General features: G+C 53.1%; 1 protein-coding gene across 1 annotated transcript; it reads left to right on the top strand.

Moving 5' to 3' along the window:
• Window positions 1-4,176: 4,176 nt before the first annotated feature.
• Window positions 4,177-8,014, top strand: LOC136297317 (sulfate transporter-like). Its single transcript, XM_066197132.1, has 3 exons — window positions 4,177-4,241; window positions 5,243-5,849; window positions 6,381-8,014. The coding sequence occupies exons 2-3, from the start codon at window positions 5,256-5,258 to the stop codon at window positions 7,950-7,952; spliced, it is 2,166 nt and encodes a 721-aa protein (XP_066053229.1). The 5' UTR covers window positions 4,177-4,241; window positions 5,243-5,255; the 3' UTR covers window positions 7,953-8,014.
• The last annotated feature ends 5,502 nt before the right edge of the window (window positions 8,015-13,516 follow it).

Here is a 13,516-nt window from a genome sequence, read left to right as displayed (position 1 = left end):
AATCCTCGTGTCCAGCCTGGCTTTGCCCAGGAGGAGCAGAGACAGTCAAGGTGGACAAAGCTCTTCCTTAGAGGATGCTGCAGCTGTGAATTTTGGACAGAAAGGCCAAGTGTGTTTGAGTGCCGAGTCCCAATCCGTTTGCTCAACCTGCTCTGTGCGGCCAGGGCAGGGTTTGTCGTGGGGTTCATGACCACAGTCAGCGTGTGGGGACAATGACGAGCCGTGTGCCGGGGAGCAGCACCCTCCTGTGGGCCAGCACTGAATTCCTGAAGTGCAGGAATGATCAGGTTTGCCGCTCCTTGGGCTTTACAATAGGTGTAGTTACGGCACCTGGTATTTCATACTCAGCCTTGTAAAATTGCTGCCACGTGTTTCAGTGTTCCTTGAGATAAATCCAGCTGTGCCAGGGCAGGTTTAGGTTGGGTTTTGGGAAAGGTTCTTCCCCCAGAGGGTGCTGGCACTGCCCAGGCTCTCCAGGGAATGGGCACAGCCCCAGAGCTCCAGGAGAGCTGGGACAGCGCTCCAGGGATGCCCAGGGTGGGATTTTGGGGCTGTGCAGGGCCAAGGAGCTGGATTTTGTTGGTCCTTGTCCCTTCCCTTTGATTCTGTGGTTCCATCCCAGGCTCAGGTCATGGCCAGTAAGAGGCAGAAAAAGCTGAAAGCAGCTGTGAGGGCAGTTCTGGGCAGTTCCTGTGACATTCTGTCTGCAAGCGTGTCCTTGAGTCATGGAAAAGACTTTCCTGGCCCAGCACGGCTCAGCCTTTACCTGAGGATGCCTTTTACCTCAGGGGACCTCTGTGCACGGGCTGCAGGTTTGGTGTCGGTGCCAACAGAGCAGGAGGAGCGCTGGGTTATGGGGAATGCCCCCAGGAGCTTCCTCCTGAAAAGCAGAGAACAGCCACTGCCCCCAGCAAAACCAGTCTGGCTCACAGCTGAGAGATCCAGGTTCAGGCGGCAGCACATTTACCTGTGCTGCTTTAGGCTCCGCCTTACCTGGGATTAACTAATCCCTGTCATCCACGCTCCTGGACTTGGTGAGACCCCCCCAGCCCCATCTCCTGGGTCTGCGAGGGTTTGGGAAATGTGTCCCAGGGCTCCAGCCCACTCAGAGCCCTCCCACACAAAGTGCTGAGCACTTTGTCCCAGCTTTTGCAGCACTTCCTCAGGGAGAAGCTTCATCATCCCTTTTCCCAAACCTGTGGGCTCCCACCACACCCTGTGACAGCATCCCAACATCTGGGTGCTGGGAAAAAGCTTCTCCCTCTGTTTAAAATCTGCTGGAAGATCCAGTCTTGTCACATGGCAGGAGATTAGATCAGGTATTAGGAGAAAAGTCTTCACTGAGCTGGAAGATCATCTCATTCCAAACTCTTTCCACTCTCCCAGGCTGCGCCAAGCCCTGTCCAGCCTGGCTTTGGACACTTCCAGGGATGGGGCAGCTTTACTGGGCACCCTGTGCCTGGTGCTCACCCCCCCTAATGATGCCAAATATCCTGGGCTGGGTTCCAATTCAGTATGAAATACAAATGTGTTTCCACCTTTTTACTCCGCTGTATCCCCTAGAATTTTTTCTCCCCTTTCTGGTGTCCAAATTCCCAGTTACTTTTGTATAGTCAAATAATAAATATCTATTTCAATATATTCCATACTTTCCTTTAAAATATTCCATGCTTTTTGCAGTTCTCAAGCTCCTTGTTCTCTGTGCTGGAAATTCTGGCTGTGGGCCCTGAGGAGAGGCCACTCCATGTCCTCCATCCCAGCAGAGGGGCTGTAAAACCCCCCAGGTGACACTGTGGACACCTCTGGAATTCCTTTTCCTGGATGAGGTGAGGCAAGGGCAGAAAATACAAAAAAGTTTCACGTTGGCTGTGTGAAATGCATCACAAAAAAAATTGAAACCCACCAGGGAACTGCAGGTGACCTTGAGGCACCCAAGGCTGTGCTGCTTTCCCCACGCAAGGTCAGCACAGCTGAAACAGTTTGTTTCCAAAAGCATCTTCAAGGCCTGCTCTTTATTGCCACTGTAAACTCATGGAGTGAGTTTATAGTGGCAATAAGTACTCCACTCACTCACATCCTGGGCAAGGCCGGGCTGCACAGATGGTTTTGGATGATGCAAGTGGAGACAGGACCCTGCCTGCCCTGACACGGCCCCCTCTGCTTTCCAGAGCGTGAAATCCAAAGGTTTCATATCCAAGTTGTGGGAGGAATTTAACATCCATCCATCCATCCATCCATCCATCCATCCATCCATCCATCCATCCATCCATCCATCCATCCATCCATCCATCCATCCATCCATCCATCCCACAGGCACTGCAGGCAGGTATGAAACAGAGCAGGGCAAAAAAATTCCAAAAAAAAAAAGCTCAGGACAAAAGGAAGAGCAGGGCTCTGTCAGGGCTTCCCGAGCTCTATCAGGGCATAAAGGAAATCTTTACAAATGAAAGAGCTCCAGAATGTAGAAATGAAGGTGGAGTTTGGAAGGAAAAGCAGCAGCAGGCAGCGGCAGCAGTGCCACACGTGGGAAAAAAAGTGCTTTGCCCCATTTTTGTGGTGGACAGGGCAGAGATCCAGAGCTGAATCTTCCTAAATAAGATCAAACCCAAAGATGGGTTGTGCCCAGCTGTGTTTCATCCCAGGGAACAATCAGACTCAAAAGTCCAGCCTGGTCAGCTCTTCAGTGGCTGACTCATCACTTCTGCAGTGAATTTCAAGATGAAGGATTCAGAGAGAAAATGGAAATTTGGGTCATTTACTCGGGAACAAGATGGAAAAGGAGAATGAGTGAGTAGAGACCACATCATCCAGGCCAAGGCACAAAATGAGCTGTAACTGGGAACAATTACAAAGTGTGTGAAAGGATCATCTTTTCAGGACAGGAGGAATGAAGAGGCCAAGGGAAGACTGAGTCTGTTACTGAGAGCAGGGGAAGGGAAAGGGGAACTCTGAACAATGCACCTGAAAATACATGAGCTGTGGAGGAATGGCAGAGAAAAAAGAACTGATATAAATAGATAAAAAACACTGAGCAGCTGCCTCCCTACCATGTGCTCTCCTTTTCTCCTGCTGCCAGAGAACACGGATGTTTCTTATTTATTTACTCCTAATTACTGAGCTCCAGCCTTGCCCTGATGAGATAAATGGAGCTCAGGATGCTGGTTTTCCCCCTTCTCGTCCCTCAGGGTTGGGTAAAATGGCATCCCCAGCATCTACATCCAAACCTGGTGGAAATTCCTGCTCTCAGAGCTCCGTGAGCTCTCAGCCCCCTCTCCAAGCAAAGGCCAAGGTCTGGCAGGCATTTATCCAGCTGCACAGGGCACGCCACATCCAGCAAAATCTGGATTAGGTCGATGGAAAAGAGGTGGAGAAGAAGGAGGCAGAGCCAGGGGAGTGGGAGCGTGCGCTGGGAGCTCTGGTGGAGGTCGTTGGCACAGCTCACAAGGGCACAGCAGCTCCAGCTGGTATTTATGAGGCTGCTCTTTCCCTTCAGGGTGATGAACAGTCCTTTTTTTTCCTGGCTGCTGGTGCGATTGCTCACCTTTACCTACCAAAGAACACAGCCCTGCTCTTTCCCCTGTTGTGTTTCTGCACAGCAAATCCCCTTCTCTCAAAGGCCCTGCAAAATGTGGATTGTGCAGATTTGACACATCCAAAGTTCTGCTGTCTCCCCGAAATAACCTGTGTCGCCACAGCTTTTCTCTCTGCTTTACAGAGCCTCTACCAGGAGAAACTACCAGGAAAGGAAAGTCGTTCTGGAATGAGCTTTGCTTCTTGGTTTTTGGCCCAAAAGCTTGTCCAGAATCGATGAAAACCTGAGCAGAGAAGCCCAGCAGGACCTGAGCTCACTCAGTTCAGAGAGGGGCAGAGCAGGGAGGTTTCTTTCCATCGTTCCCCTTGTTTAGCAAACACTTCTCCAGATCCAAGCAATCCTCTTATCTGGCAGCAGCACTTCTCTAAGCCCCGTCAATCATTCTTGGTGTCCAGAACAAGTTGTCAGCCAAAATACTCTCTCAGGATGGTGTTTGTTTTCCAAACACGGCTCTGGTTGTTGGCTGCCCCCTTTCCAGCAGCTGGACAGAGATAAAAGAGACAAGGCTTGGCTCAGGAGCTCAGATCCCAAGGGAAGTGGCACATGGGCCAGGTTTTCCTCTGCCCGAGCGGTGCTGCCGGGTGGAGACAGGTCTGTCCTCAGGGGGGAAGCTCCAGGTGGTGAGGAAACACCCAGTTTGCAGCCTGAGGTAAGATTTGGTGATGTGTGCAGGGCAGGGGAATGGGGTTTCTCCTCATCCCAGTTCAGTTCCAAACCACAGCCACCCTGGGTCTCCCCTCAGGAGGGTTTTTCGCTCTGTCTGCTGTTCAGTTGTCACAAAAAGCATTTTTTGTTGCAACTGCATTTTGATTGAAAGCTTGGAGGGGTTCTTGAAGGTGTCTCTGTTACTTTAACAGCCTGAAAAAGCAGGATGGTTTCATTCCGCAGATGGGAGCCCCTGGTTGAATCACACCACTAATGCAATTTAAAGTTATGTAATGCTGAAGGAAAAATTAATTTTGCAAATTATCTCCCTTACCCACATCTTGATTGCTGAAGTATCCCTTGGAAATCTTAATATTTCCAAAATAAGTTTTTGCCTAAGTAGCAGTGTCTTGATGGCAGTCAGAGTTCTTGAAGGAGTCTTAGTTTCAGTGAAATTCAGTGAAATTTCTGTGAAGTCCAGTGAAGTTCCTGTTTCAAAACAAGAGGGATGGGGTAGGAGCACAGGGGGCTCTGTAGCTCTGCCCCTGATTTGGGGGTTGGGGTTAATCGGGTCCATAAGTGACAACAAATGAATCAGCCTTGGGAAAATGCTTTTGTTTGATTTGTCTGAGGTTGTTTCCATCTATCTATCTATTTATTATCTATCTATCTATCTATCTATCTATCTATCTATCCATCTATCTCTCTCTCTCTATCTTATCTATTTATCTTATCTCTATCTTATCTATCTATCTATCTTATCTGTATCTATCTATCCATCCATCCATCCATCCATCCATGCCATGAGACCTGGAGCTAAGCAAAGCCCCTTGCGCTCATGCCTGCTGTGCCGGGGGGGCTAAACTGACCCAAGATCTTCTTGCAGGGAGGGATGGGTATTTGTGCTGCAGGGGTGGGTGGGATGCAGCTCCCAGGAGCTCTCTCCAAGGATCCCCTCAGGCCACCCCAGCAGACCCCTCACGCCTGCCTGCTCTCCTGCCTTAGCTCCCCTGGGGCCATGGAGGACACGTCCAGCCAGGAGCCAACACCCAGCAAAGACACCCTGGCCTCCCTCAGGCCACAGGAGACACCTCAAACTTTTATCAGCTTGGAGGAGCACGAGCCCACAGGCTGCAGCAGCAGGGAGTTCATCCTGGAGAAAGCCAGAGCTGCCTGCAGGTGCAGCCCCCTGTCCCTGCGCCGGCTGCTCCCGGTGCTGGAGTGGCTGCCCCAGTACAGCCCCAGGACTCAGCTGCTCGGGGACGTGGTCTCAGGGCTCCTGGTGGGCATTGTGGCCATCCCCCAGTCCATCTCCTACTCCCTGCTGGCCAACCAGGACCCCATCTACGGCATCTACACCAACTTCTTCTGCAACATCATCTACGCGGCCACGGCCACGTCGCGCCACGCCAGCGTGGGCTCCTTCGGAGTGCTGTGCCTCATGGTGGGGCAGTCGGTGACACGTCACCTGCAGCTGGCAGGGTATGGGGACAGCAGCGCTGCCCTCGGGGACAACTCCAGCTTCCCCAGGAATGGGACAGAGGCCTGTGACAGGAGCTGCTACGCCATCACCGTGGCCCTGTCCTTGAGCTTTCTGGTCGGGCTTTACCAGGTACGAATACTCACTCTCGTGCTGTTTCCTCCTGGGAGTTTCCTCTGAGTTCGAGATCTCCAAGGGTTGGTTCAGACTTAAGAGTCCCGAGAAACATTTCTAGACCCTGACACCCTTGAGTGTTTTGCTGAGTAATTGCTGTCGCTGAGCAATTCCAGGATTTTCCACTGGGACAACTAAAACTCAGAACATCTGGGTGACACCCAGAGCTGCTCTGATGGGGCTGCTGGTGAGGAGGCAGCAGCAGGGACCTCATTGGCATTTTGTGTGGCATCCCCAGCCACAGGGAAGTGTTAAAGGTAGTGTTTAGTAGTGTTCAACAGTGTTTAACACTGTTAAAGTGTTAAACCATCTCTAGTTTTCCATACCCCAGATTAACCCCTGAAGACAAATTCCTCCCACAGAATGCTCAGCACATCCACAGACAGAGTAGCCAGAGCTGCTAAAGTGGCAGCAAGGTGACAGAAATTGCCAGCCATCCCTTCCAGCCCTTCTCAGCCCTGCTAAAGCTGGGCCTGGTTTGCTTTTCAGATCCTGCTGGGAGTTTTACAGATGGGCTTCGTGGCTGTTTACCTGTCAGAGCCTCTCCTGGGTGGCTTCGTGACTGGCTCCAGCCTCACCATCATCACCTCCCAGATGAAATATCTGCTGGGCCTGAAGATCCCTCGTCACGAGGGCGTGGGCTCCTTCGTCCTCACCTGGGTGGACCTTTTCAGGCACATCCACAACACCAACATCTGCGACCTGCTGACCAGCCTGGTGGCCTTGGCCATCATAGTGCCCGTCAAGGAGCTCAACGAGCGCTACAAGGAGAGGATGAAGGCGCCGTTCCCCATCGAGCTGCTGGTGGTCATCGTGGCCACCGTCATCTCCCACTACTTCGACTTCCAGCAGCGCTACAAGGTCGACGTGTGCGGGCACATCCCCACAGGCTTCAGGAAACCCACAGTCCCAGACATCAGCCTGTTCCCCAGCCTGGCCATGGATGCCCTGCCCATCGCTGTCATCGGCTTTGCCATGACTGTGTCCCTGGCGGAAATCTTTGGCAAGAAGCACGGTTACGCCGTCAGCGCCAACCAGGAGATGATCGCCATCGGTCTGTGCAACCTCATCCCCTCCTTCTTCTACTGCTTCGCCAGCTCTGCTGCCCTCACCAAGACCCTGCTGAAGGAGTCCACGGGGAGCCAGACCCAGGTGTCCGGGCTGGTCACCTCGCTGGTGCTGCTGCTGGTGCTGCTGTGGATCTCGCCGCTCTTCTATTCGCTCCAGACCTCCATCCTGGGGGTGGTGACCATCGTCAACCTGCGGGGCGGCCTCAGGAAGTTCCGTGACACGCCCAGGATGTGGCAGCTCAGCAAGCTGGACACGGTGGTGTGGTGGGCCACCATGCTGTGCTCCACGCTGGTCACCACGGAGATCGGGCTGCTGGTGGGCGTCTGCTTCGCCCTGCTCTGCGTCATCTTCCGCACGCAGAGACCCCGGGCCACGCTGCTGGGCAAGGTCAGCCACAGGGAGGTCTACGAGGACCAGGCCGCCTACAAACAGCTCAGCAGCATCGCCCACGTCAAGATCTTCCGCTTCGAATGCTCCCTCTACTACGCCAACAAGGATTATTTCAAGGCCGTGCTGTACCAGAAAACCGGGGTCAATCCAGTGCTGCTGGCTGCCAGGACAAACACAGAGCCAGGCAGCAGCCGGGGCTGTTGGGGCACCGCGTGTGGCTGCCTCAGACGGGCCAGGAGCAGGGCAGAGAAGCCCGCAGCAGATGCCTGTCCCCCCTGCACTGACATGCACACCCTGATCCTGGACTGCGGGGCCATGCAGTTCATAGACACCGCGGGGCTCTCCGTGCTCAAGGAGACACACCAGGACTATAAGGAGGTCGGTGTCCAGGTGCTCCTGGCCAACTGCAACCCCTCCATCCGCCAGCGGCTCCGGGAGGGAGGCTGGGCCGGCCAGGCAGGCGGCCCCGGGGGCCAGCTGGCCTTCCACAGCATCCACGATGCCGTGCAGTTCGCTGAGCGCTGGCACCGGGGGCAGAGCCGGGACAAGCAGGCTGCTCTCCCGGAGCCCGAGGACGTGCACTTCCAGGTGTCTTTGTAGCGCTGTGTGTGCCAGGAAAGGTTTCCAGAGGGGATGCGCTCGGGAGCAGGGTCGGTGTTTGTGCCGTCACAGCGGCTGGGGTGGGGGAGAGGGGTGGGGAGGGGCTTTGGGGAGGGGGTTTGGGGAGGGCTGAGTTCGCGATCCGTCCCCAGGACGGGCGGGCGGGGGAGCTGCACCTGCCCTATATGGGCGCTGGGGGGCGCGGGTGAGCCGCGAGCGAGGCCGGGAATTGCCGGGAATTCGGGAAGGGACCCCAAAACTCATCCCATCCCATATGTGCCATCACAGGGACCCCACAACTGCTATCGCAGGGACCCCAAACCCAGGGACCCCATTCCACCCCTGCCATTGCAGGGACCCCAAACCCATCCCATTCCATCCCTGCCATGGCAAGGACCACGAGCATCCTCCCCTTCCCACCCCCGAAAGAAACCCCGCTGTTGGGAACTGAGGCTTGGCAGCCCAGGGGTGGGACACTGCTGTAAATAAAGCGTGTGGAAAAGGAATCCTGTGGCTGTGCTCAGGAAAATGCCTTTTTGTGCTGAAAAGATGACTTTACATGGATTTAAAAATTATTTTAAGTGGTGTGCCCGGCTGCTTGTAGTTCTGGGGACAAGGCTGTGCCAGGGGGACTGAAGCAACCAAAGATCTCCTTCAGGGAGGGATGGATATTGGTGCTCCAGGTGTGGGTGGGATGCAGCTCCCAGGAGCTCTTTCCAAGGATCCTCTCCTGCCATCCCAGCATGAGGAAGCTCCCTAGGGAGTTACATCAGGCACAGAACACAGAGGAATGGGGCACTTCGGGGGCGAGGCAGTAAAAATCTCCTGTTACCTGACCACCCTTCCCCTTCTGAGCAGCACTGCCATCATTTTCTTTACAAGACTGTTTATGGAGAAAATTAAACTGGTTTAGTTAGACTTTAGAGGCATTTATGGCCTCAGTGGGGTGATAAAGGCACAGCAGGAAATAAACCCAGTGCTGGCAATTCCTTGGCACAGCCTGGGGCAATGCAGAGCAGAGATCCTGCCGTGGGACGAGGATCTTCCTGTGGGACAATGGCACAGGGACACCCAGCAGCTTCCAGGGGTGAGAACCTCCCTCCCTGTCCTCTCCAGCACCCGGGATCCTGCTGGCAGCCCTTGCCCAGCTCTCCCAGCCCACCAGCTCCAGCATCTCCTTCCTCCCCACGAGTCAAACAACCCTGGGAGCTCCTCCTGTGCCCACTCTGCCAGGGCACTCCAGGAGAATTGCTCTTTTTATATCCCTTCCTATGAAGGGGCCCAGGGCTGGAAATGTCACCAAGGAGGGACAAATGACACGGGCCAAGGTCAGTTGACAGTCAGAGCTGTGCAAGGTTGGTCTGGCCTTCGTCACTCAGGTCTCCTGAAGGAGGCAGATGAGAGCAGGGAGGGACAATTCCTGCTGGTGGAAGGGCTCCTGCTGAGGATCCCAGCCCTGCTTGCCAATGTCCCAGCTGGGGACTGGCCCCAGGAACTGCCACCGTGTCCCAGAGCCAAAGGCTGCACCCCAGGATCCCTCCTGGAGCTTCCCCAGGGGCTGAGGAAAGGCCAGGCAGCTGAAAGCAAATGTTATCCCCCCCTGGTAAGCAGCTCACCTGCTCTCCTCCTCCCTCTGCCCCCTGCCTGGCTGTGGCTCTATAAATACTCCAGCAGTGTGATAAAAAGGGAGGATTTGCTGCTGAGGCTTTGTCAGCCGCAGTCGGAGCTGACTGTGCAGCTGTTAATTACGGCTCAGCAGCAGCTGGGCAGGTTTGAAGCCTTTTGATGCTTTGAAATGTTCCCTCTGGGGAAGTTTAAGGAGTAAAGGTTGTGGCTGGCGCTGATTGCTTCTCCCTCTGGAAAGCGTTGGAGACACTGATTGCTGCACGGAGGGTTCTCCTCCTCACTCCCAGCTCCTGTTCCTGGAAAAACATCCCCTGGAACGGCAAGAAGTTGCTTCTGCAGCTCCCTAACTGCTCTGAAGCAATTAACGTGCTGCCAGCGTGTGCTTATCTACCCGTGTGCACTTCCCCCAGCAGACAAAACTGAGCTGGAGGGAGAGAGCAGGGTGATGGCACTGGATTTTCTGGGGTGAAAGTCAAGGTTAGGGACAGTTAAGGCATCACTGGAGATGCCCTGGTGACAGAGGAGCCAGCAGAGGAGGCTTTCACAGTTTTCGGGTTTCCAGGTAGGCACCTGAACTCCTGGGAACCACAACAGTTCATGGAGATGTCAGCTGCATCTTTAAAACAATAATAATAATAATAAAAAAGAAAAGCACATAACCCACATAGCTATAGAAAAAGAGCTACAGAAAAGGTGCTTTTTTTAAGCCTAAAGGCTGAAAAAAGAGCGCGACAAGAAGAAAATGTCTCTTTTGTTTTCTCTCTTCGGTGGCTGGGGAGTGTTTCTGCAGGTACAATTGTGGTTGCTATATAAAGATTAAATGTATTGTAAAATACCTGCCGAGCCAGGCAGCAGCTGAGGCTCCCAGGCAGGCAGTGGATAACAGACCCCAAAGTTCACCGAGGCAAAGCAGGAATGGAAGTGCTGAATGCTGACATCTCAAAGTTGCTGCTATTTCAGACCACCCTTACCAAGAAATCTGCGTTTTCTACGTTACATCGATTTATTCTTTTTTTAAAGAAAAAGGGCGTTTAATGGGGTCTTTGAGCTGTAAATGTGACAGCTGGCAGTGAGGTGTCCCCTGCCACCTGTGCTCTGCTCGTGGGGACAGGATCACACAGGGATGGGGCAGTTCTGCTTTGTCCCAAAATGATTAAACCCCCAAGGCAGGGCAGGTGAGAGCTGTTGGTGACCCGAGTGTCACCTGCCACAGGCTGGCACTGTTGTGTCACACGTCCCCACCCCTGGGGATGCCTTGGGCTATGGACCACAAGCAACCACTTCTTTCTCTTTTTCTTCTTTAATTTATTTTTTTAAAATGTATATTATTATTATTATTTTCCTCATTTCTTTTTGTCACTCTAGAAACTGCATTGGTACAAATAACTGTGTGTGGCCTCAGAGAGGAATCCCAGCAGCTGCCGCTGGTGAAAGGTGGTTTCCTCTTGCTGAGGCCTCCCTGCCCTGTGCCCAGTCCATCCTCCTGTGCCCTTTCAGCTTCAAATATCAGCTTAAAAGACCTGCTGTGGCTGTGGGAAGCTGCGGAATGACTTGCCCTTCAAGGCTTTGTCCGTGTTGCCAGGAATTTTGCCCAGATCAGGGTGGAAACTGTAGAAAGGAGCCGTGAAAATGGCTGAAGGTTAAAGGTGGCACAAGAGGTGAGTTAAATTTGGGTGGGGAACTCCTGGTGTTTGTTTCCTGGAAGGGAAAACACTGAATTTTCTGTATTTATTAGACCCGGGGCTGGTTGTGCAAATCCCAACTGAGTCCCAGCCAGAGAAGGGAAAAGCCCTGTGTCCATCTTCTCAAAGCCTGGCCTAAACCTGTGGGTAGCACAGCTCAGGGATGGGCAGCTCTGGCTTAACTCTTGTCCTGCAGATCCCTGGATGTCATCCTGGAAACATGAAAGGAATGTGAGGAAACCATTCAGGGCCCTGGCAGGAGCTCAGCTCAGGACTCCCTGCCCTGGGCATGGCTTGGTTTTACCTCTGGAGGGTGGCAGGAAGGGTTTGCAAACCACCTGAAGGCTTTTCTCAGCTCCTTGAACAGCCCTGAACAAAGAATTCTCCTTTTTCCTTTAGTATTTGAAGGTCTTTGATAGGGAATTGATAATCAGAAGTGATAGGGAATTAATAATCAGGAATGATAGGGAATTAATACTCAGAAGTGATGCTGCCTCACTAAGCAGGTGAAGGACTTGGGGAATTGGTTTTGCATCCCACAGAAACCCCAAACACCACAGGGATGCTCACACAGCTCCAGCAGCCCCAGGAAAGGCAGAGGACAAAGCCAGAGCAGGGAGCAGAGGGTGACGGGTCCCCAAAGGCCAGGGCTGGGAAGGTGGGAAGGGAGAAGCCTCTCTGCAGGTTTATTTTGGTTTGTGTTTCATCCTGGGGCTGCTCACGAGCGGGATCAGCCTGGTGCTGCCATGGAAACAGCAGCCTGGGCCCAGCACGGTGTGCAGCCATCTCCTAGGAGCAATCCTGGGCCATTTTGGGGAAAATCACCCCAAAACCAGCCAGGTGCTGCTGGGTGACCCCGGGGAAGCCGCTCACCCAGGACTTTTGTCACACCCAGCGAGGGGACACACAGATTCCAGCGCTCAGAGCCGGGGATGTCCTGCCTGGAGAGGAGCTGATGTGCAGAACCAGAGTGAATCCAGCAGGGAAGGCACTTCCAGGGAGAGTTTGCAAGGGTGAAACTGGCAGCAAACATCTCACCCAGCCCAGCAAAGAGGAGGAAAATTACTGGGCTTTAATCAACTTTATCTCCAGAAAGATTCCATAAAAGAGGGGGAAAATAAATTCGGGGGTGGGGGCTTGTGGGCATCCTGAGAGCAGAAAAAAGAGGTAAAATTAATCCTATCAATAATCCGTGATGAATGATTCACTCAGCTCTTCTTCACAGTTCTCCGTATTCACAGGGAATTGCACTCCCATGGAATTACACACAGCCTCATCTGCATGGGAATGAGGCAGCCAGGGAGGGCTCCACATCCTGGGAATTCAGCCCTGGGCTTCACATCCCAGGAATTCACCCCTGGGCTCCACATCCTGGGAATTCAGCCCTGGGCTCCACATCCCGGGAATTCACCCCTGGGCTCCACATCCTGGGAATTCATCCCCGGGCTCCACATCCCGGGAATTCATCCCTGGGCTCCACATCCCAGGAATCCATCCCTGGGCTCTGTCACCTCTGAGAGGAAGGGAAGCCCCAAAGGCAGAGGTGACCCCGCTGTCCCCAGCTCCCCCAAACATAGGTTTCCCTCTTTTTCCAGGAAATCTTCCCTGGAATCTTGTCTCTGGTGTTCCCTGTGTGTCTCCTGCAGGGCAGAACAAACCCCCAACCACCCCTCGGCATCTTAGGATGGCAGGAGATGGATTTCTGCTTCCCAGGCAGGTCTTTTCCTTCCAAAACTTCTTTGCTTCCTTCCTTCCTTCTAAAACAGAGAACCAAGTGGAAGCTTTCATTAGAAATAAGTTTTAGGAAAACAAAAACAACAAAAACACCACAACATAAAAACCCAAAACAAACAAACAAACCCCACAAAACAAACCAAACCAAACCAAACAAACCCCAACAAAATACAGTTAAAAGAGAACAATGGAAAGTTCTGTCACACTTCTGTGGCCTGAAGAGAAGAGATTGAGATGGTCCAGGATTCAGAGGAGCTCTCCCAGGAGTCTCATCCTTAAATTTCTGAGGGAATGTTTAGGACTTTCCAGCCCAGGGATTGCCAAAGTGGAATTTACCTCCAGCTCCGACTCTCCAGATGACGCTGACACGTTTGCCCCTTGCTTTGATTCCACCTTTGGTCCTGAGATAACAAATATCCCCAAGGGTTACTCCGAGAGGGGCTTTCAATGCCTGTGAAATAATTCTGTGTCCCTGCAAAGAAAGCTGAGCTGACAATGTCTGTGTTGTGAACAGTGATGGTT

The sequence above is a fragment of the Chamaea fasciata genome, unplaced genomic scaffold, assembly GCF_029207755.1.
Source record: "Chamaea fasciata isolate MVZ Bird 193981 ecotype frontalis unplaced genomic scaffold, bChaFas1.0.hap1 SCAF_15, whole genome shotgun sequence".
Taxonomy (NCBI): domain Eukaryota; kingdom Metazoa; phylum Chordata; class Aves; order Passeriformes; family Sylviidae; genus Chamaea; species Chamaea fasciata.
This window is presented reverse-complemented; position numbering and strand designations above follow the sequence as displayed.

Excerpts from the sequence above, each read along its gene's own strand:
- LOC136297317 (XM_066197132.1), top strand. The coding sequence starts at position 5,256 with ATGGAGGACACGTCCAGCCAGGAGCCAACACCCAGCAAAGACACCCTG. Across the intron at positions 5,850-6,380 it reads TTCTGGTCGGGCTTTACCAG|ATCCTGCTGGGAGTTTTACA; the intron begins GTACGAATACTC and ends TTTGCTTTTCAG.